Source organism: Uranotaenia lowii, chromosome 2 (genome assembly GCF_029784155.1).
Source record: "Uranotaenia lowii strain MFRU-FL chromosome 2, ASM2978415v1, whole genome shotgun sequence".
Taxonomy (NCBI): Eukaryota; Metazoa; Arthropoda; class Insecta; order Diptera; family Culicidae; genus Uranotaenia; species Uranotaenia lowii.
The window spans coordinates 423,777,138-423,800,136 of NC_073692.1; the positions used below are offsets into that span (position 1 = coordinate 423,777,138).

At 33.4% G+C, this 22,999-nt stretch overlaps 1 protein-coding gene across 1 annotated transcript in view; it reads right to left on the minus strand.

Annotated features, from left to right (window-relative positions):
- LOC129743479 (uncharacterized) overlaps positions 1 to 22,999 on the minus strand; it is a 113,058-nt gene that overhangs the window by 50,261 nt on the left and 39,798 nt on the right. Inside the window, exon 6 of the mRNA XM_055735513.1 lies at positions 19,066 to 19,145. Coding sequence (XP_055591488.1) covers positions 19,066 to 19,145 — 80 coding nt within the window. The remainder of the gene's footprint in view (positions 1 to 19,065; positions 19,146 to 22,999) is intronic.

The window sequence follows — 22,999 nt, forward strand, 5'->3', positions numbered from 1 at the left end:
TAGTTATTATATTTATCATATTTTTATTCCATTTGTCATTTGTCCATAATTTTGTCAACTATTTGTCAAAGGAGAACGGTTGCCATGATCGGAGTGAGTTTTTAGGAATTATGTTCGTCAAGTTATGTCGTGAGACGGAATACTATGAAAATAAAATAAAAATAATTGTCAACGTTTTTTTTCAAGTTCTGTCATAATTGTTATTTTGTTGTTGTTATTTAGTCAATTTTTCTTAATTTCTGTCAGATTTTTTTATATTTTGGTCATGGCTTTACCATTTTAATGTCAAATTTATCAAACACGCAGCGAAAAAGTCTTTTAGGACAAAGGAATTTTCCTTTGTTTAGTCGCCAAACAAAGAAAAATCACTTGGATTCTGGGACAAATGAAAAATTATTTGTTTCTAATCTGTTTTCCTATATTTCAAAGACTTTTACCCTTTGAAATTAAAACAAATTCTTTGATTCAAAAAAATTTTAGTTCAAAGAATAAATCCTAAACTCATAATACATGGTATCAAATAAAAAAATTTGAAGAGGTTCTGTACGAGACACGACCGCAATACGCAGAATTACGCAAGCCTATCTTTTCCACTGTATAAATCTCGACAATTGAATTGATTTTAAAAGTACAGTGGATGTGAAGTGTAAAATTGTGTAACATTTACAGATAAAGACGACAGTAAAGTGATTGTCAATTTAAATGAAAGTTTCCCTCTAATCAAAAGTGGATGGAGGATAATGGCAAACATATACGTTTGAAATGCGTAGGCACGTGATTTTGTCTCTTAGTAAAAGCTGCATATCTAGCGAGAAGGCTGAAATTATTTCTGGGAAATCCCTTTTTAGGTCATCATTAGACCACTGTCTCTGAGTTGTTTGCTAAGCTTGCACTTGCTTTGATGGATTTATAAATCCGCGACAAAATATGCATTTTCTTTGCATGCTCTTATGTGTGTCGTTGAAATCAAAATGTAAACTAGTGAAAACTACAGATTTTGATTGTCAGTTCGTCGATTGTCAGAAAATTCTAGCACGGAAATCAAACTTATGTCGTCAGTAGCCATCTAACTATTGATAGCGGTGATAATGGCGGTGAATCCGTGCACACGTGGTAAATTGCTCTACTTATAGAAAAGCCATGCTTTAAAATATCCAACATCAGGTATGATTTATAAGCAACATGTTGAAAAACTTCAGAGGGATAGGTGCTAGAAAATATCTACTACGACAAAATTGAAGTAAAACCGTGCACCCATATTCAATACATGGGTTATGGGTAACATGATTTTCCAATAATATTGATTATGAGTTTTAATTTTTTGAAGATAATTTGAAATAATCATCTTATGACATACACGCATTCGTCATCTATATAAAATATTTTCATTTTATAACAAAAATACTAAAGAACAAGTAAAAAAATAATATAAAAAAAAGTTCAAAATAATATATAGGTAACTAGCTGACCCGGTGCGCTTTGCTACACCTTTCAAAATCAAATGATATTTTCAAAAATTATTCAAATTTTTATTGGTTTTATTGGCATTATTTTAAATCAAATAAAAACATAATTCATAAGCAATCGCTATAAAATGAGAGCTGCAGCTGGAGTTTCGAATTGCAACACAAAGATAACTTAAACTAATATTATGAATCTTGCTCTCTTAATTTGTGTAAGATCTGATAATTTTCATCTGTCTGGAGGGTCTCAAATTAATCGTACGCAAACAATCTAACTTATAAAATAAGGTTGTTTTGGCTTGATATGTTCTGGATTTATGCTAAAAAACTGATAAGAGAGCCCCCTCCCCTGTCCTTTCCTTCACCTCCTGCTGAATGGAGGTCGTGATCTTTAATAATCACACCCATTTTTTTCGTTCCCAAAAATCCTCTTATATCAAATATAGTTCCATTGATTGGTTGATAAGTTTTTAAGCTTTACAACTAAATGTATATGGAGCCTCCTTCTTTCTTCCCCTCTCTACTCTGTGAAGCGGTGAAGCGTAAGGGTCTATAACAATCGTAGAAATATATCTCGTAACCAACTACTTTTCCATGTCATATTTTTGTCCATTTGTTGGCTTCGTTAGAACTTATTCGTTGAGAACTTATGCTAACAAAATTGTATTGGCTCACCTCCCTCCTACTTTGTACCTACTCACTGAAAGTGTGTCAGATAATCATAGAATCATACCAAAATGATTTTCCCTGTTAAGTTTTGTCTATTTCTCGGATTTTGTAAAAAAAAAAAAGTTAAATGTAAGCCTCTTCTTCCTCTCCTATATTCCCAATTCTATCATCCTATTGCAAGAAAGGAATTGTTTCACATAGAAAAACTATTTTTCGTACTCAAATACTTTTTGATGTCAAATTTGGCTTCATTTGCTCGATTAATTTTCAAGTTATGGGGTCTCAAACCATAATAGGAACCTTTCCCGGCCTCCAATACCCCCACCTGCCAAGTTTCACGCAAATCGGTTCAGTAGTTTTTGAGTCTATAGGGAACAGACAGACAGAAAGACAGACAGACAGACAGAAATTCATTTTTATATATATAGATAAAAAAAATTCCTTCATACCAGTCATTTTGACTGGTCATGGTCCAAATAGGTATGTACATATATTAAATTTGCCGGTCCTTCCTTGAATTTTGTTTATTAATGGAGCAAACTAGCGGCAAGCGAAAAACGAGATATCTCGAATTTGGTCCGCAATGTGTTAATATTGCAGTTTTTTAAAAGCGAAATTTCATAATAATTTTAATCATTAATTTGGTTCAAGTTTGCATCAAGTAAAATCTGATCCGAAAAGTTGATGATTTTTATCTCTAACTTTTTTTAAGTCATCAAAGGTTAAAATCTTCGAATTTGAAAAATAGTTGGAAAGATTGGGCTTGTTCGATTTGCAAAATTTGGGGTTTTTTGATTAACCATCGATGAATGCGAGTTTAGCTCACCTTTAAGGTTTAAGACGAATTTTCGAAACTAACGATTTAATGCGAAAACTTTTATTGTGAAAGTACTTTAAAATTAATAATCATATAATAACAAACATAATTTGTTAGGTCTTTTTTTTGTACTCGTGAATAGTTGGGCAAAAAATCATAGGTAATAATCAGCCACCAAAACCCCTCCCCATGAGTCGGTTCTTCCTACGGCCCTGATTCATCAATCAAAATAGTCGTGCATGAATGGTAAACGAAAAATAAAAAAAATCGCTTCCACCAGAAATTGCACTCGAGTCTTCTGATTACCTTTCCGAAACCTTACCAATAGGCTTAATCGTCAGATTAAACTAGTCAAGCTGTAACTTTATAATACAGTTGACTTCATTGAGTTGAATTTGCTGCTAGATTCTACGGCAGACAATGCTCATCGTGCCCCGATTCGCCCCGAGTCAACAAGTTAAAGTAAAAACACCTTTTAAAATCAAACATCGTGAAAAATAAATATTTAATGATGGTGAATATTAAGGAATAATGTGTAGATCATGTTGGAGTGTATGCATAAAAGATCAAGATGATTAAATGATCATAAGAGTTTATTTTCCGGTGCTCAAAAATTATAATATTTTCTTCACTTGAGAATCAAGTTGTTTTTTTCTGTGAAGATGATAAAGACATTTCCTTTTTGTTGAAAAATTATTACTTTAGGAACTAGGTAACTTTTTATCGAGAAAATTTGTATTTCCTAGGAAAAGAGGGGTGCCCAGTTCGCTCCGGGTGCTCGTTATGCTCTTATCTCCCCTTAATGAGAAAAATCCAAAGTTTTTGGGGAATCCTACTCCGAATAGGGTCGGGATCGAAGCAACCCATAGGACTGTCAAGACGTGAAAAAATTTGCTCCTCCAAAAACTGTTGAAGTTTTCAAACAAATTGAAATTATTGGAAGTTTCGGTTAAATTGGTTTAGTGCAACGGGGAATGAAGCCGGATTTGCTGTGATTTGGCAGATGGATTTGTGCTGCTCAGGTTCCCGGTTCCTTGATCTATTGCCAAGCTTCAAATCAGGCGCCTTGGACCTCCGGACTAAAAACTGCACTAAAGATGAAGGAAGTATAGATGCAGGGATTTAAAAGTTCTTGGACCAGGACTCAAAGCTAAGTACCATTTTTTTTTCGTTACATTTTCATCACATTTATTGCATTCTAACGGAACGCCCGTAAATAGGTTTTTGTATTGAAGCTTTCGTAAATCGTTTATTTTTAGAGGATTATTTTCATAAACTTTTACATGAAAATCTGCTGTGAAATTATTCGTTTATGATTTACGATCAAAAGCACAATCACTTTCATGTTGCTTCGACCAAAAAAAAATCGAAACTTGGTTTACAAATTTCAAATAAAACCGAAACGAATTTCAATTTCTTCTTTTGTCACCCCCCTTCGATTTTTCCGAAAATCCAGAAGGGGGAAAATAACTTTTAAGGTATTTTATTGTTAAATTTGACAAGTTTTTCTAATATTCAAATGATTGAAAGAGCGAATGTTTCTTGTTTTCTTCTCCTGCAAAAATTCCTGAAATTTTTTTTCATGATTTGTGATAAAATACGAAAACTTGAAACTTGAACTTAAGGGGTTCAGTGCGCATTAGGAGCAACCTGCCATCCATCAGTTTTAAAACGATCCAGATATGTGAAAATCTTAGGAGGAAGCCAAAAAGAATGTTTTCGTACTTCCGATGAAAACAGCTACATCTTCTGGCATATAGAGAATCTATCAAAAGCTAAAAAGCTAAAAGCAGCGAAAAAATCATCAGAAGCTAAGTATCTCTCAATGTTTTTAAACTTTGGTATTTATCGGTTGATGGACAGTTCGTTTCTTCTCGCGTTACGTTTCGGGCACATGGCTTTCTTTCTAAAATGCTGCTCTTAAATGTTAGCTTATAATATTTACTTCTGACGATGAGTGAAAATAGGTTTTGAATGATATTTGAGAATAGACTAGCTTTTTCACTAGGTGGTGCGAGGAAAATATGAAAAAGTTTTTTAATTTTCCACCTTTTCATTGCGGTTACTGGATTTTTTTAAGAATTCGTTTAAATATCTGAAACGATTTGGCCAGTTCAATTTAAGAATCAAGCTTGTTTAGTTGAAAAAAAGGTTATCCGGAAAACATTCCAAATTCTGCATTATAAATTAAGTTTCATTTTCAATTTCAGAAAAATATTTGAAGTGCATAACACTAGTCAAAAGTGTTTACCGATCTTATCCTTTTACCTAATCCACACAAAAATTTTTTTTGCTAGGATGCAGAGGTGACCTCGGTCCTAAAGCGTGAATTATTATTCTTTCAATCCTTTTTCTCTATTTTCCTTCTATCCATTGACTACTAGGACGTGGCCGGCGCCGTTATTGATGTGTAAAGAGAGAGCATCAGTTTTGTTCATTGTGAATGTGCTGTCAATCCCAGATACCATTCATTTGACCTCTGGATAAAATTGATGGCCTCGGCAACCATTGGCGATGTGGAATCCGTTCTACTGAGCCACGCTTGCGATCATGGAATTTGAAGTGCTGTTATTTTAATATCTGTAAAAAAATTTAAAGGTTGACGAACTATTGATTTAGAATATGTTTCATGTTGTGTTTCAAGTTCAATGATTTGAGGTGGATGTGAGTAGTCAATCAAGCTAAGCTAAGCTAAGCTAATCCTACTCCGAATAGGATCCCTCCTCTCTTATGAAATTTGCATTTTAAAAAAAACAGCGATTTTCGTATGTGAATATCAGGAATCGTAAGAAGGTTGGAGGTAAGATGTATTACGAAGATTTTACATTGTTGCAATACCCGATATTTCTGTTTTTTAAAGCTGACAATGTGATTACCCCAAAATGCTTCCACTTTCTTTTGAATTTTTCTGGCTGCAATGTGTTAAGCGTAGAATTTTTCACAAACGCTCATTCATTCAAAGAAATTTGCACTTTTCGGAGATATTAAACTTTGAAGATTAAATGTTGCGTTACACCATCCCGATTCAGGAAAACGCAGCTGAAAAGTTGAGTTCGCTTCATCTCTATATTATCGGTTTCTCGTGTTTTACTCAATTATTAACCAATCTTATTTGATATGTTATATAACAATTCTAAAAACTTTCTCACCCTCATTCGAACGTGTGATTAACCAACCGTATACTTAATCCAAATTCAGTATTTCAAAAGGAGGGATAATAACAGGAGCTGGAAAATGAAGTGTTCTACTGTAATCGGAATTTCATTTTTCATTTAATGTTCTCGCACCGATCCCCCGGTGCAGAGGGCCGTGGTAAAAGACCTCCACTGTTGACTATCTGGAGCCAGCGTCTTCACTTGGTCCCAGTCAAGATTCTTGTCGACAGTTCGGATTTCGGCGGCTAGGCTTCGCCGCCACGAGTTCCACGAGTAATTTGAATAAGTTATCACTAAAACCATTAAAACCGTTATTCCAAATGATGTGATGCAACGCTGGTTGGGTCATAGAGAAAATTAAACAAATGTTTTGAAAACGTTAATCCCTAAAGAGAAAATAAGTGAGAAGTCGAGCATCTTTGCCTGATTTTCCCTTTAAATTTCTTCAATCCTTTTCTTCATTCTTCAGAAACATCGGTTCAAACCTATGTGAAAATCTATTGCAGCAAATCTGAAATAAATGGCTTCGGATGAGGAATTTATACCTCTCGATTGGGCATTGGGGTTTCCAATAGAAGGATGACTAGGGTGGATGGAACCACCTCTCTCCATCAGCTAAAACCCGATTCTTCTGCATACGGAAACCATAAACTTTGGCGCTGAAGAGAAATCGGGAAAAAGAACCCGAGAAAAGCACTTGGCTTCGTCGTCGTTGACCATGGATTACCTTCCGTTTCTTAGTTTATTTTCCTCCGACAAAGATGGAAGACGGAAGCAAACGGGCGTTGAAATGGATATTCGATGTATGAATGGCGAAAATCGCTAGAGGAGCGACCGTGTGGGTGGATGGTAAATTTTGTCGGGTGGAAAATATGTGTGAAGAAAAGTTCGCCCTCGGCCCTCAGCAATTGAAGAGATATTTGTTTTGCATTTAAAAAGGCAAACTTCGGGGGGGGGGGGGGGGTTTGTTCGGGGAAATTCATAGCAGCTGAGTGGAAAAAAGAGATCCGAAAAAACAGGTAGAATGAAGATGCCAACCAAAGATTTATGACGTGAGAATGTGATTACGTGTTGGAATTTTTGGTAGCTGTTCCGGTAGGTGATCTGCGCTGAATTTAAAAGCACAAATGGGTTACCAATCTTTTGAAAAAGCTTCCATGCGAACCACGAATTTAAGTCTCACAGTTGAAACGTATTGCCTATAGACAGGCGGTTTATAATAGATAGAGGAACTTGAATTAATTAATCGTTTAGTTTGTTAGTCATACATCTAGGTGCAATCACGCATGTGTTGATACGTGCGATTGTTCGAAAGTACGTTTTCAAATGGATGGAAACGATATAAAGCAAGCGATTCTTAAATCCACAAATAAACTAATCAAGAAAATTAACTGCCAGCTTCCAAATTCCGACGAAAGCTCAAACGGTGCCATTTAGCCAACCGTAATTGTAGCACTAATTCGAGCAAATTTGTTAAACCTCAGTTGTGAGCCAACCATTTCTCGTTACTGCTTCACGAGGTTTGCGCCATGGCGTTTGATTGAATCGAAAATTTATCCGAAAAACGTTTTATGTTTGTTCTTCTTAAGAAGATTTACAATTCAATTGTTTGAATTGATTTTTTCCATCCTCCTTCTCGGAAAAAAGACCTTCAGAAGGTTAAACATTGTCGGCAGCAAAGTGTATACTATGCCGGAGATAGCGAGGTGAGGCCGTTTGGAAATTTAGTCCCAAAATAAAGAGTCACAGATCTAAAAAAAAAGCTGAAAGAAGCTTAGTCACCTAAGGAACTGCCAGAAAAGTTCAACATTGCCTCAATGTTTGCCGACTGGCCTTGAAAGTTTTTCGGTACCTTTTTTTACAATTTGAAGATTGTGCTGCCGGCTGGCACAAATGAGCGCTGATGTGAGGGAGGGGATGACTTGCTTGAATTGCTTTTAAGACTTTAATCCAGTCTCAGCACAAGTTAGCGAATGAGGAAGGATATCTACTCTGTTTGGCTCGAGTTTAGCTGGAAACTTTCCAAAATTTCCAAGAGTTTGAATGTTTCATCCGGTTTTGGAGCCGAACAAGATAAGAACCTCTTCGCCCGGGTACGTTTGGCTGGCGGCTGAGAACTCAGGATGTGGGTAAACTCACGGAATTGAGTTTGTGGAAATCAAAGTCTTGTTTGCAATGTCAGCAGGGTCATCAATTAGTTATTGGCAGCGATGAAGGAACCGATTTCAGCTCATTAGTCCTCGAGTTACAGTTCCGGATTTTTATTGAAACTTCTGCGATCTTTTGTAGGCATTATTGGACAGTGGAGTTCAAGATTAGTTGAGTCTAAAAATTGATGTTGAAATATCAAAGATTTCAATTAACATTTAAATACAACGGGTATAGTAGTTTAAAAAAATCAAAAAGTGTCTTTTTTGCATTGACTTCAAGTTAAGATTTTTCGAACTATAGGACAAACTTCACCAAACTATTCATCCAGACAGTTTCCCTGTACGATGAAAAGAGTTACCCCTGACAGATGCAATCCAGGTTCTAAGATTCACTGGGCAAGAAAAACATCGCCAGCAGCTTCCGGTTCAATCGAATTAGTTTTCTGCCAGTTTCTGCTGCTGCTGCTGCTTCTTTGAAAACAATAGAAGTGCAAATCACGACCAAATGACTTCCGCCATCAAGAAAGGGACCAGAGAAAATGTTCATTCCTCCATCCCGACCGACCAACGATCAACCATCAGGCGGGAGCATCTGTAAAATTATTCCGGCAAAGACACCAGAAAACCAATCGACCGGCAGTCGATAACGAGCTTCATTTGAATTACTCGACCACTCTCTTACTTCATTGTGGTTCTATAGGAGCAGGTCGTTCAGATAGGGAAATGAAAATGGCAAAATAGTGAAATTTCCCCCGACATCCACCCCATTTTCCAAGGGCCGGAAGTGAGCCCTCGATCCGCCAAAAAAGCGGACCAAACTAAGAGAAGTTTCGAGACAGCAGCAGCAACGAACGGGTTGATTTGTGAAAGGGCGAACTGGTCGAAAGATTCGAGACCAATTTGCTGTCATCTTCCATCTGGCTTCGCTATTATTGGGGTGAATAAAACCGGTAACGAAAACAGGAAAAGTGCGACAATGGAGTTTTCAGGGTTCTTTTTGCCATTGAAAAATAGCCTTGTGAATTGATAGCTTAGTTTCAAAGAAAAACTCGTAAAATCAGCGTGAACATCAAGAATGCCGAATATTTTTCGGAGGCTCAGCAACATCTCATTTGTATTTCGAACCGTTTCAGGAAAATCGATGATGTTCATTCATTTAAGAATATTAGGATTTTTAGCAAGCTCAGGTACAAGGAATATGTTTTACAAAAAAATTCACTATGTACAAACTGTTTCAGCGATCAGACAGCAGAAAATCGAAAAGGGCAAAAAATAAACGCCTTTGAGTAGGCTATGAATTATCAAAACGTACCTTAGCCAGAGTAGGCGTTACTTGCTTACCATTTTAAAACAAATCATTTAGTTGATTTCTCGTTGTACTAATGAAAATAATCGTGAAATAATGGTTTAGAAAAACAGAAATGTGTTGAAGGTCAAACAACAGTCTTTAAATTGTATCGTTCAGCACTTACATATGTAAAATAGATTGAGTATTGACTTATGTAAAACAGATTTTTTCTAATAACTCCAAAATTTTGTCAACGAAATTTGGTTTATGTAATAGAGCAAATCAAAAAATGAGAAAAACTTATTTTTCTAGAGCAAGCAAGAACAGTTAGTGTATTTTAATTTTGTAAAGTAAAATGTTGATTTATCTACGTGGAAACTCAATCAGTTTCATTGGCAAGAAAATAATATAAAAAAAGAAGATGGTTTTTTTATCGATTATTTCTCATTTTGCTGTAGCTACTCGCTAAATTTGAAATACTCAGAGCACGGCTACCTTTTACTCAGACGTCGCCACATGTATGAAGCAGCCGACGGATGATCTTAATGAACTCAAAAAATCAGCGGAAAAATTACTCAGACGTCAGAAAATTCGGCACTCAGAGAACTCGAGTGCTTGAAGGCGACAACTGAGTAAATGTTGATCAGTTTGTGCGCGGCGGTCAGACTTGGTTGTTTTCGTGCGGCAAAAGCTAGAAAATTTACAAGGTGAATATTCATTCTAAAGGTAATTTCTGGCTATTAATTCAATATTATTTTTATTACAGGTTTCTGTGACGAAGTAATCATGGTTCAAACACAATTATTATGGAATATTACGGCATCATGGGTCCCGGCCCGGGAGACTAAACCTGACGGGAAAAAAAATTTCCATAAGTTTGTGATTTTTTTTAAATAAATGTGTATGCACAACATTTGGGCTTTTGTTATTCATCAGATCAACTAATCCTAGCTGTGCTAGACTTGGACTACATGTTCGAAATTTACCTTTTTCTAAAAGCTATTGATCTCCGTCTATAATTCTCTTTATTTTCGTATTTCCCTTTCTATCTTCCTTTCTTCTATAAAAAAAAAGTGCTAGATTTATGTAATCAATTGTAAAAAAAAACAAAAACGAGTGTGGCTCCTTAAAGCTTAAACGTATGAGCCGTTTCAAATAAACTAGTTATATATAAAAAAAAAAAAAAAAAAGATCAACTAATCCATCATTTGTCTGAAAAATAATACAGGTTTTAACTATACTAGCATAGAAAAGCGGCCAAAAACCGCTTCAGAATTTTTCGCGCATTCTGAGTAACCATGACTCAGTTGTCGCGAAAAGGGCTGTTAGTCAGTTCTGAGTAAAAGCCGTTTAGTCAGAACTGAGTAGGTGCGGTTTTGGCGACAACTGAGTAGCCGTCACTCTGAACCAGGCTTGATTTTGCTCATCTTGCCCAAAAGGAGATAGTGAGCTTTCTCGCTCCTAATAATTGTGAGGAGATTTTAAATGAGCATTTTATCATCAGCTGCTGAGAGAGCCAAGAGAAATTTTTTCTCTAACGAATGATCACTCTTCTACTGCCAGAGCACTGTTGGTTTGTGACTCTGAAAACACCTCATCAGCGCTACGTGTGATCAGTGAAATTAATTGCTCAGTGAAGGCAAGGGCAGTTTTACTATTCTCATCGCTCCTAAGAGAAAAAGAAATGCAAATCGCATATGAAATTTGCCGTTTCATCACGTGGACAGCTTTAATGTGCGCTTGAACCGTCCTCTTTCTATATGAAATTATGAAACATTGGCCCCAGCAAGTGCTGAAATAAACCACAACCGAAGCGTTCGGTCGTTGATTTCTCAGCCAGTAATTGAGAAGCTGATGAACATTTCTCCCTTCGAGAATGAAATTGGGTGACTGCGTTTTTGAAATGCTCTGCAACATAACGTGGGCTTCTTGATCGGTTTAAGTGTGAGAAAGCATGTTTCTCTTAGGCGTTTGACAAGCAAATGAGAAAAAGTGAGCAAAAATCAAGAGAATCGAAGAAGCCTGCTCCGAACTGAGTAGCTGAAAGTTAGCGAGTATGCCAAACCTGTTAAAAAATATTGAAAAAGAATTTCGCTCGAATAATGTCCATAAAAATCAGATTTAAAATAAACTAAAAATCTAATGTACTAAATTGCAAGTGCGTGAATCTCAAAAAACCATTCGTTTGATCGAAGGAATTAAAGGATATCTTATGATTATACTTGAAAAAATTAACAAAAAAATTATCTTTTTTTGTAACAAATATTTCTACTTTATTTTTTTTCAGCTTCTACTTCGTCTATTACCTATATTTTATGTGGCTGCATCCTTCTTTAATTGCCGATACTTTTCGGTCCAATACTTTTCTTTAAAAAGAAACTGAGGGCATTTTAGTGGATACAGCTGTTTCGAAATTAACAAAACTTGATTATTTTTGAGCCATTTAAATGCCACTTATAATGCAATGACTGCTTACAAAAACTGACAATAACAAAGTAAAATCATTATGAAATTGAACTAAACGTATAATCGGTTAGTATATATCGTAGGTTAAGAAGGGTAGAAACAAGATTAATCTTTTTCGGCTTTTAAAAATAGCGAAAACCAAAGTTTTGTTTGCTATATTGCTGTCAAAATTTTGAATGTCCGATTACTAGTAGATAAGCTATCAGCAAAAGAAAGTGTCCTTTTTCTAAAAGAATAAAACTTTACAACACAAGGCAACAAAATCTAATTTTTTTGAGGTACCGTAAACTGGGGGAGCTTTGATCACTTTTTTCATTCATTTCTGAATATTTTGGAAGGGGTTGCTTTTTCGTAATACCTAAAAGTTTTAAAACACTTACTGAGGTGAGGGGTATAAAACATGATCATTGATTGCAGTTAATTTAAACGACATTTATGGTAATAATTAAATGTTTGTCACAAAATCATATTTTGAATTTCGGGGTAACTATGATCACTATGGTTTTTACGAACTTCAACAGCTTCAAAATTATTGTCTTGGTGTAATTTAGCACAGAAGGCATAAACATTAACAACAGTAATTTTTGTGAGGACTAAACTGAATTTTTCAACGTTTTTTTTTTTTCAAAAACATTTATAATAATAAAAGATGGACAATTTTGCTGCATTCATCAAGGGGCAAAAATTATACATTTCTCAATTTTATTGGCCTCAGAAACAAATGAAATTTTGCCTTCATGCAATTCCCTAGGTCTTCACACTGTCCCCATGTTCTTTTTTTTCTTCAAATTTAACCATTTGATAGGGTTTTTCTTTTTTACTATAACGGGCTTTCTCATGGAAAATCACCGTTTTTTTTAATATCCAAAATTTTTCACCAAATGACCATAAAAATACACTTAAACTAAACCTAAACAAAGAAAAAAGTTGAACTTTCACATAAACAACCCATTTGCTCCAAAAAGCTTAAATTTGATCAGGAGAGATGTGTGTATGTAAGCCTTCGAAAAACCAGATATTCTAAGATTTTAAAATTATATTTTTAGTAATATCAAAAATCTTATAATTAAAAACCAAATTTAGCTTATTCGTAACTCAATTTATAGGCTTTCAAACTCAGTTTTCAGATATTTCAACTTTTAACTTAGTTAGTTAATAATTATCTGCAAAAATTTAATTTTTCCAATTTTGCTAAATACGGCAATTTTTACGAAACAAAAATAAACCAAATTGAATCTTAGAGATTTCTTGAACCATAAGTCCAATTGTAAGAAGGAGAAGATGGGTTTGATGTTTTGTGATAAAGAAGAAAAAATATTAAGATATCTTTAAAGCTATGAAATATACAATTTTAACAAGAGAAACGTTAAACAAATACCTATATTACATTCATGTTTTTTTTTTTTCAATTTTCATCAAATTTTAAGATTTTAAATTCACAAAATGCCTCGTCTTAGGTATAGAGTAAATAGTGTGACGTTAAAATGCATAAATTTTCACCAATTTCGTACATCTCAAAGTTAATTTTAAGCGAAATTTCACGTTAAGGTACTCAGTGAGTGAAGTAGTTTGTCAACTAAATCTAAAGAAGATTCACTGATAATTTCAATAACTACTTCATGATCGATTTGAACTTATTTTTTTTTATGAAAATTATATGCAATAGATATTGGTAAAACAGATTTCAAAAAGTCAGAAAAGAGCTATATTTCTTTTGTTTTTGAAGCTTGAAAAATCTTTAACGTCGAAAGCTACTCGTAGCTAAATGGTTAATTTAATTTTGCCACAAGGTTATAATTAAATTATTCTAGTTTAGTTTAGTCATGTTTAAATTTAAAAAAACTGTTGAACATTTTTTCAAAACAGACAAAAATAAAACAAAAATCGATTATTGACAAATTTAAACACCAATTATATTGAAAAAGGTACAATAAAATGCTGAAAATTTTTGGAACTTTCATCACTGAACTGAGCACTGCTTCATATTTCCGATTCAAACGAACTTAAAAAAAACATCTTTATTACGTTGTGTACGACAGTATCTCATTTTTAATGAAGAAAATTAGGATACAGAAATTTTTTCGGAGTTTTTGTCATCAAGGTAGCGTGGATTTATCATTGTTTAACCAACGTATGTTTTCGATAATTTAACTTTTAAATATGAATTCAAATATTGAGCTTAAATATCATCAACTGATTGATGAGATAGCTTCTATTAGCGAAAACATTTCTTCCGAAGACATCAACCCTCTATGAGTTGATTTTAAGAAGTTACGAGGTTTTGTCCAGTACAAAGGAGATTCTGCCCCACTGTGCGATGGAGAGATAAATTCTAAAATGTTTTAGTGGAACTTCATAACTGATTTTTAGTTTTATTCGTATCAAATCACCTAGAGGATCCAAAAGCAATCAAGGCGCCCATTTTCATAGGCAATGTACTCTTCACGTGGCACCAGTATGGTGTGAAAAAAAAGTTGAAATAAGCCGTTAAGGAGCATATTTCCGAAAATAGTCTTTTATTCTTCAGGATCAAGACAACTTTACCCAAAGCTTTCTAGATTACTTGGTCTAACCCGGACTAGATTTTCCATTTCCCGGCAATTTTTTCGTTCCCGGGAATCGGGAAATCTGATGACTTGTTTCCCGGGAATTCCCGGGATCCCGGGAAACTTTCAAAAACATGTAAAATATATGCACTTTGTGTAATGAATACTCGGCAAAAAAAAACTTTATGAGTTAAATGCCTTAATAAAACTACTTGTAGAAAAAAAAAAAATGCACTTTGATTCAAATATACATAGCCTATTGAACGTTTCACGCATACAAGCTAATAAATTGTTCAAAACGTACTCTTCATAATGTTTTTAAATTTATTTTTGATCAAACATAAATAAATAATATATTAAAAACAGTCAAACTAACTACAAAATAACCTGAATACGCTCAAATGAAAAACTAATTCATGCAATTAGGGGTTTATAAAAAGAATTATCTTTTAATTTGTTTGATTATTCCAACCTTTTTTCGTTTTTCTGAGCACTTAACATATTTACTCTTCGTATAAAGAAAAAAACGATGTATTCTTCATTCTTCAGTTTTGGAATTCATCTGACTTTCAAAGCCAGAGGGAAACAAGTGCATAAATTTTACTTTCGAGAAATCACAATCTGCCTACCTGCTGCGCGATTTTTCATATATTTTTCGAAGTTTTGTGGGTTTTCGTTCAATGAAAACGGTGTGGAAATACATATAATCTTCTTAGACTTATCTATTTGAATAGAAAAAAATGGCACCACAGGAATCGGCATTTTCTCAAAAATTTATACATGTCATACATGTCGGGATAATTCTAAGAAAATGGTATTCTATGATATGACTGTAAAAGTTTTGACATATCCAAAACAACTTAACAGATAACAATTAAAACCTTCTGTTCATATTTGGTCGGAGTTTGACCAGACCGAATAGAACGTCGTCAGCATTTTTTCGAGTCACTTAAATCTAATATGCAAGTATTTTCCACTGTATACGAAATTTGTGTAACCTATCAATCAGAATCAGTAGTTCATCATCCAACCATTCCATTGAATTATTTTCGATTTTTCGGTTTTGCATTCGGATAACAGTTTTAAAATCTGCGGTTTTAAATTTTTTGAATGACATTTAGTTCGGTCTGGTCAAAGAAAGACTTTTTATGGTAAAACATCAAGAAAACGTTTTTATTTTAACTAATAAGTATAAGAAAACCAGGAATCGAAAAACTTGGTTTTTAAAAACGATTAGAATGATTTGAGTAAGTTTTAGAATAGAATAATATAAACTTAGTAATTCCTTGAGAATTTCATCAGCGTAAAAAAAACAATTGGAAAAAATAGGAAACGTTAGATAATCTGCACTTTTTCCTTTCATGTTGAGATGCTTAAAAACTAACCGGTGTTAAGGATATAAATAAGATTAAGTTTGTAGAACTTAAACTCACAATTTGATCCAACAATCAGTAACAGAAGTCAGAAACAAATATTTGGTTCAAAAACATCTTCGAACACAAGAAGCTTGGAAAATATTAACTTTAGTCTCGAGAAAACTATGATCCAAGTTCCAAAACAGAGAGAATAAAAAATAATTATTTTCATTGAATTTCATTTCTGATTTTGAATTCAAGATCACAGTGTAAAAAATTAATTCCATAGCCTTTTGATTTGAAGTTGCTGTGAGTAAAAATTCGATGAATTTATTTAATGTTGTTATTTTCTTTGTTCAGTACTTTAGCATTCATTTCTTGGTAAATATGATAAAGTTTAAATTGTAATAAAAAAAAGATGGTCAGCAAAATCAGAGTAGATTATCTTTTGCAGAGAAGATATCAAATGCATAATAGGTTACGAAAAGCAGAATGGAATATGGAAATATGCTAAAAAAATATAAAATTATATATATTTGCAGCATAAAAAAATCGCAAAATGTCATACCACGAGAGTTGTTAAGAAACACTGCAAATACTGATGTGCCATGTCTTCAAATTTGGTATACAATGAAGAACACTTCTAACATGATTTGGACGAAAAAAGAAAGACAATTGGTTAAAACTGCTTAAAATGACGAAACGTTTCAACAAAAAGTTTTTTGGGCACTTACCTTTGGGTTGATGGAAATTCATCATATCAGTGTGTTCGATCCTCTGTTATTGAAAAAAATAATGTAAAACGGAAGAAAATTCATTTTCAAGTTTATACCAAAAGCTATTCGCTTTCAACTTTGGCTGGAAATCAATCTTCTTCGATAATTTTTGCCCCTGAAGGTAGGCACTACCAGTATCATTTCTTTAAATATAACTGGGTGACGAAAAAGGTTAATACGGGGAATTGAAATAAACTAAAAAAATAGAAGAAAGCCTGATCTTTAATGATATAAATTATTTGCGAAGCGAAAAACAACGCACTCATCCAGATTCAAGATGATGTCATTTGTTAAGGTATGACGAAAATATCACGAAAATAGTCCTAAAACTGTCTAGATTCTCCACATTTTACGACACCAATTCAGTTTCATGAACAATGATAGTTATTCACCTTCTTTCTGATTATCTACATGTACATTATTTTTGCGAAATTGAAGAGCTCAACATGGCTTGGCGGGTCTGCTGATTTTTTGTATAAAATACTAAAGGTGTTTCTTCAGCGATGTCAGAAAAAGTTGTACAAATTTCTAAAAATTGTGGAATTCATTTTTTGAAAGCTTTGTATCTCAGAAACTATAAGAACTACTATAAGAACTACTGTATGTAAAATCTGAATCCTCGATTGAATAGTAGATAATGTGTAGATTTAAAACCAGTTTCTGTTTTTCATGTAGGTTGTTGGTTCATCAGTTATGAATGATCGATTGAACTCAAAATTGATCTCTTTCAAAATGTTCTCACGCCATATCACTGTAACAAGAGCTGATGGCCAAAATCTGGCAAATAGTTCGATTCCAGAACGCCAAAATCTTCCAACAATAGTTTTAAATCATAGGCACCAAAAATGATCCCTGGTGAAATTGGACAAATGTTTTTTTTTTCCTATTTTTAGTAAACAATTTTATAATGTGTTTAAAAATTTAATTATGTTACATATCCTTATGTATTGCATGATTTCATGATTCTTTTGTTGGGTATATCACTTTTTTTTAAAGATTTTTACAAATATCATAAGGCAACAAAATTCAAAGCTTTCATTGGTGTAAAGACATGAAGAGTTTATTTTAACTATTTGGGGAGAAGGGGGTGGAGGGGTTATTAATTCATAATCTTTTTTTCACATTTTTGGCAAAACTCAAAGAACATCTCTTTGCGAGCAGTTTATAATTCATAAAGAAATGTCACAAGAGTTTTCTTTTTGTACTGTATTGGTAAACGCCTTCAGGTATGTCAGCAATTTTGCCAATTTTTCAGGGTAGGCATAACTAGGAGAATGATGTCGATTTTAAGAAAAGATTTCCATCATAGCACTTCGATAATTTCAATGTTTTTACTTCTGTATCGTTAAGTAAACATTTCTTGGAATTTCTTGGATTTGTTTAAATTTCCGAACATTGAATATAGCAGACATTCGATTTCATTGGCCTAGTTTCACCGATTGAAGTTCCTCAATAAAATCTACTCACAAAGTTATCTTCTTTGCTTTACCTGGAACGAAAAACGAAAAAGCAATCAATTTACCGTGTTTAATTGTAGCAAAAAGTATCACAAAAACAAACGATCGAACCCCGCGGAACAAATTTTCCCCATCAAGAGGGCGAAATCAAATTAAAACTTTTTCTCCTAATTGATCCCGATCGCGAAAATACTCGGCTCGCACAATCCGAATATCGATTCCTTTTTATGCCCACCCCCTGCTCTTGCTCACTTTTATAGAAGAAAATCCTCGATGCAGGGCTTTATCATTTTCAGTCTAATTGCTTCACTAAATTATTCATTTATTCACTTAGCTTCGCCTGCAACTATTTGAACGGGGTTCAGTCGGCCGGAGAAAGTTGGTTAGAAAAACTGTTTCTGGATCTCTTTTGTTCCATTGATGCACAATCGTTGAAATCTCTGGAATCAAAACTACATCGAGTGGGAATTGTAAAAAAAATAAACTGCAAAATTTAACTATACAAATTGAGCAGCCCAGTTCTAAGGGGTGTGTTTTTAATTCAGCAAGCGAAAAAAGTGAATTGGTTGGACTCATTCAAGCTACGGGGACGGCCATTTTTTGTGTCTATTTTGCCTTTCAAATTGTATAGAGGTAGAGAACTCTCTCCGAGTGGGCCGGGAAACTTGTGGAAAATTGGAAGAAAAACTTGGCTTCTTAATTAAAAATGGCTTTCGCCTGATTCCATCCAGGCACTTGAAAGTCAACTACTTTTGCCATTTTGGAATTGCTTCGAACGGTTGCTTCCGAGGGCTCTGCAGCAGCAGACTCATAATCCAAAAACGCTCGTTCTGTCGTTCGCTCATGGGGAGGAAAAAGCTCATCCTTATTCAAATGAGATTCATGGAACAAAGTGAAAGCGCAATTGCTTGAAAGATGTTTACCTCTTCGTTCTGTCCCCTTGGTTGGGTGGCTGGCAGTTTGTGACTGTCTTGTTTGTCTCCCCCGTTCAGATTCTGGTATCCTGGAATGGGAAATGGGAACCATGCAATTGCAAATGCACTCTTGAGCGCTAATGAAATGTATAATTGACTTTCGGTGGGGAATCGATTCTTTTTTATCAGTATACTTTATCCACATTGTACGGAAAGGGAAGAATGGTTCTGGAAAACTGGATCCTTGACAGGTTATCCTGTTTAGCTGGTTATGTTGGTTAGCACCAGTTGAACTTTAGAACTCATTTTTGGTTAACTGGTTGATCACATTGGTTTGGTCTTGAAAGCATTCAATCTCCTATATATTGTTGTTATTCAATCTGATATAATAAATCACTGAAAATACTTGATCACGAATCGCATTATGAAATTGAATCGATTTAAATTCTCTGTTCTCAGTTTATACTAGTCTTCATCTCACGACATGAGAACAAACAAGGAGAATCAAAGCTCCTTTAATGATAATATTCGAAGGCTGCAGCTTCAATTTTGTACAACTTTTCTTCTGAAGATATCCTTTGGACGTTGCAAAAGATAATCGTCGAATCGTATTTTGAAAACTTGATGGAAAATACATTAAGAAAACAATATTACTGAACAGAAAACGAAACTGAAAAAAAAAACAACTCAAAAAACATTAAAAAAGTAAACGAGAATGCGCCTGAATTAAGCCTATCAACATCCAAAAAAGTCACTTACACAAACACTGATTTAATTGAAAATATTCCAATTTAAAAAATGACAAACATGACAAAAATGACAAAAATGACAAAAATGACAAAAATGACAAAAATGACAAAAATGACAAAAATGACAAAAATGACAAAAATGACAAAAATGTCAAAAATGACAAAAATGACAAAAATGACAAAAATGACAAAAATGACAAAAATGACAAAAATGACAAAAATGACAAAAATGACAAAAATGACAAAAATGACAAAAATGACAAAAATGACAAAAATGACAAAAATGACAAAAATGACAAAAATGACAAAAATGACAAAAATGACAAAAATGACAAAAATGACAAAAATGACAAAAATGACAAAAATGACAAAAATGACAAAAATAACAAAAATGACAAAAATGACAAAAATGACAAAAATGACAAAAATGACAAAAATGACAAAAATGACAAAAATGACAAAAATGACAAAAATGACAAAAATGACAAAAATGACAAAAATGACAAAAATGACAAAAATGACAAAAATGACAAAAATGACAAAAATGACAAAAATGACAAAAATGACAAAAATGACAAAAATGACAAAAATGACAAAAATGACAAAAATGACAAAAATGACAAAAATGACAAAAATGACAAAAATGACAAAAATGACAAAAATGACAAAAATGACAAAAATGACAAAAATGACAAAAATAACAAAAATGACAAAAATGACAAAAATGACAAAAATGACAAAAATGACAAAAATGACAAAAATGACAAAAATGACAAAAATGACAAAAATGACAAAAATGACAAAAATGACAAAAATGACAAAAATGACAAAAATGTCAAAAATGACAAAAATGACAAAAATGACAAAAATGACAAAAATGACAAAAATGACAAAAATGACAAAAATGACAAAAATGACAAAAATGACAAAAATGACAAAAATGACAAAAATGACAAAAATGACAAAAATGACAAAAATGACAAAAATGACAAAAATGACAAAAATGACAAAAATGACAAAAATGACAAAAATGACAAAAATGACAAAAATGACAAAAATGACAAAAATGACAAAAATGACAAAAATGACAAAAATGACAAAAATGACAAAAATGACAAAAATGACAAAAATAACAAAAATGACAAAAATGACAAAAATGACAAAAATGACAAAAATGACAAAAAGGACAAAAATGACAAAAATGACAAAAATGACAAAAATGACAAAAATGACAAAAATGAAAAAAAATTACAAAAATGACAAAAATGAAAAAAAATTACAAAAATGACAAAAACTACAAAAGATTTGAAATTTTAAATTATGTTCCAATTAATAATATAATGCTCCAAAAAGATTTTCTGCTGACATTGAACTTGTGTTTTTTTAGGAATTGCTTCTGAGTTTAAGTACCATCGTCAATTCTATAGCAACAAAAACAAAATGGTGACAAAATTTAACCTTTAGAAACAATTCTAGTTAAACAACAATCTATGAGCGACTTCAAACGTCACATTAAAGAATAACGACTACCCAAGAGTTTAGGAACTGGCGAATTGCATTCAATCAACCGTCCAGTTGTTGATCATCAAAGCACGATAGTTAGTCAAGGTCTATCGGCTCATTCGACAGCGCAGCATCTCCATTCATTCAACCAGCTAGTTGTGCCAAAAGTTATTTGATCATTTCGTTAGCGCTATGGAATCTGTGTATCTTTAATAGCGGAATATATTTTACTATACGTCGATTGATGGAACTCACAAATCAGTATTGATTAAGCGCGCCAATATTGATGCAGGTTGGAAGCTGGATTCCGTTGAAAATTGTTATGGAGAACTCAGGCAGGTGGTTGATTGCATAACGAAGAAATAACAATTTTTTTGTTTGTTCAAAGATTCAAACATTCTGAGAAACTTTACATATAATTCAAAAAATTCCGACATATTGTTAAAAAAATTAAATTTTAATCTCCATTCATTCAAAACTAGTCAATTTCCAGTCATTGGACTTAAGGTGCAAATGGTCATTCAGACCCTTTTGTTGTGAATATTTTCTTAAATACATCGCCTGATTTATTTCTCTCTAAATTTCAACCAGTTCCATGGTGGCTTCTTTTCCATAACCAACCACACACCATAAGCTCAACCTGATGACAGTTGCATCGATGGATTTCACGCATCTTAACATTCAAGTTCAACTTGCTGCTTTGGAAGACTTTCCAAACGATAACGATCATCGAGAAGAGCCTCAACCAATCGTCAAGAGAAAACTTTCATAGATGACTGTTCTCTTTTCAGGACTTCAGATTTCTTGCGCTTAAATTCTCTTTACTCTTCTGAAATGACAAAGTTCCATTGAAACCAATCATTAGCGGCTGTCATTAACATCAACGCGCGTTCATCCACTTGCGAGTAAGTGGTGCGATTTCTGTGCCAAATGCTAATGGTTTGGAGTTTTTTTTTTAAATTATATTATTTTTCGAGAATTTGAGATTTTTTTTAGAAGTTTTCCTTCTTTCAACTTCAATAATATTATTTGACCTTACAATTGATCAAGTGACTTAGCTCAATAATGGTTACCATACCTTGAACTTAAGAATGGTTGAATAGTGATTGGTTTTTGCTTCCTTTTTTTCTAAAGTACGGAGACGGTGGATCTATAAGATTCAAGTTTAAGGCTTCGCCATCTCTTGTTATGGGTTTTTATAACATGTAGGTAGTTGCAAATTAGGGTGGTTTAATTGTGAAAAGTAAGCAACAGTTCAAAATTGGAATAGAAAAAATAAAAATAAAAGTGATTATTCCAATATGTCAATAGTTAAAAAACAGTATAAACATCTTAATGCCATATTTTCAAAAGCATTAGTAAGCTTTAAATTTTTTTAAGAAAAAGTTTTTCAAAATGTATGTTGTAGGTCCACTTGTTCCTTCGAGTCCAAAAAGATATATTTCCTTCTCAATGGATGTTTATCATTACTTAAAACAAAATGAGTTTGAATATTTTTCCAATGACTAATATCGATCCAATAATTTCCTGGTATAAAGGACTCTAAAAAGTGATGTTATCTAAAAATTAGAAAATTTCGCCTTTAAGTTTGCAATGAATACAGGGTTATAGGAAAACTTCTGGATTCTTTGAGCTTTTTCATCATTTTTGCCAAAGCTAAGGGCACCCTGATTTAACGATCAAGTCTCCTT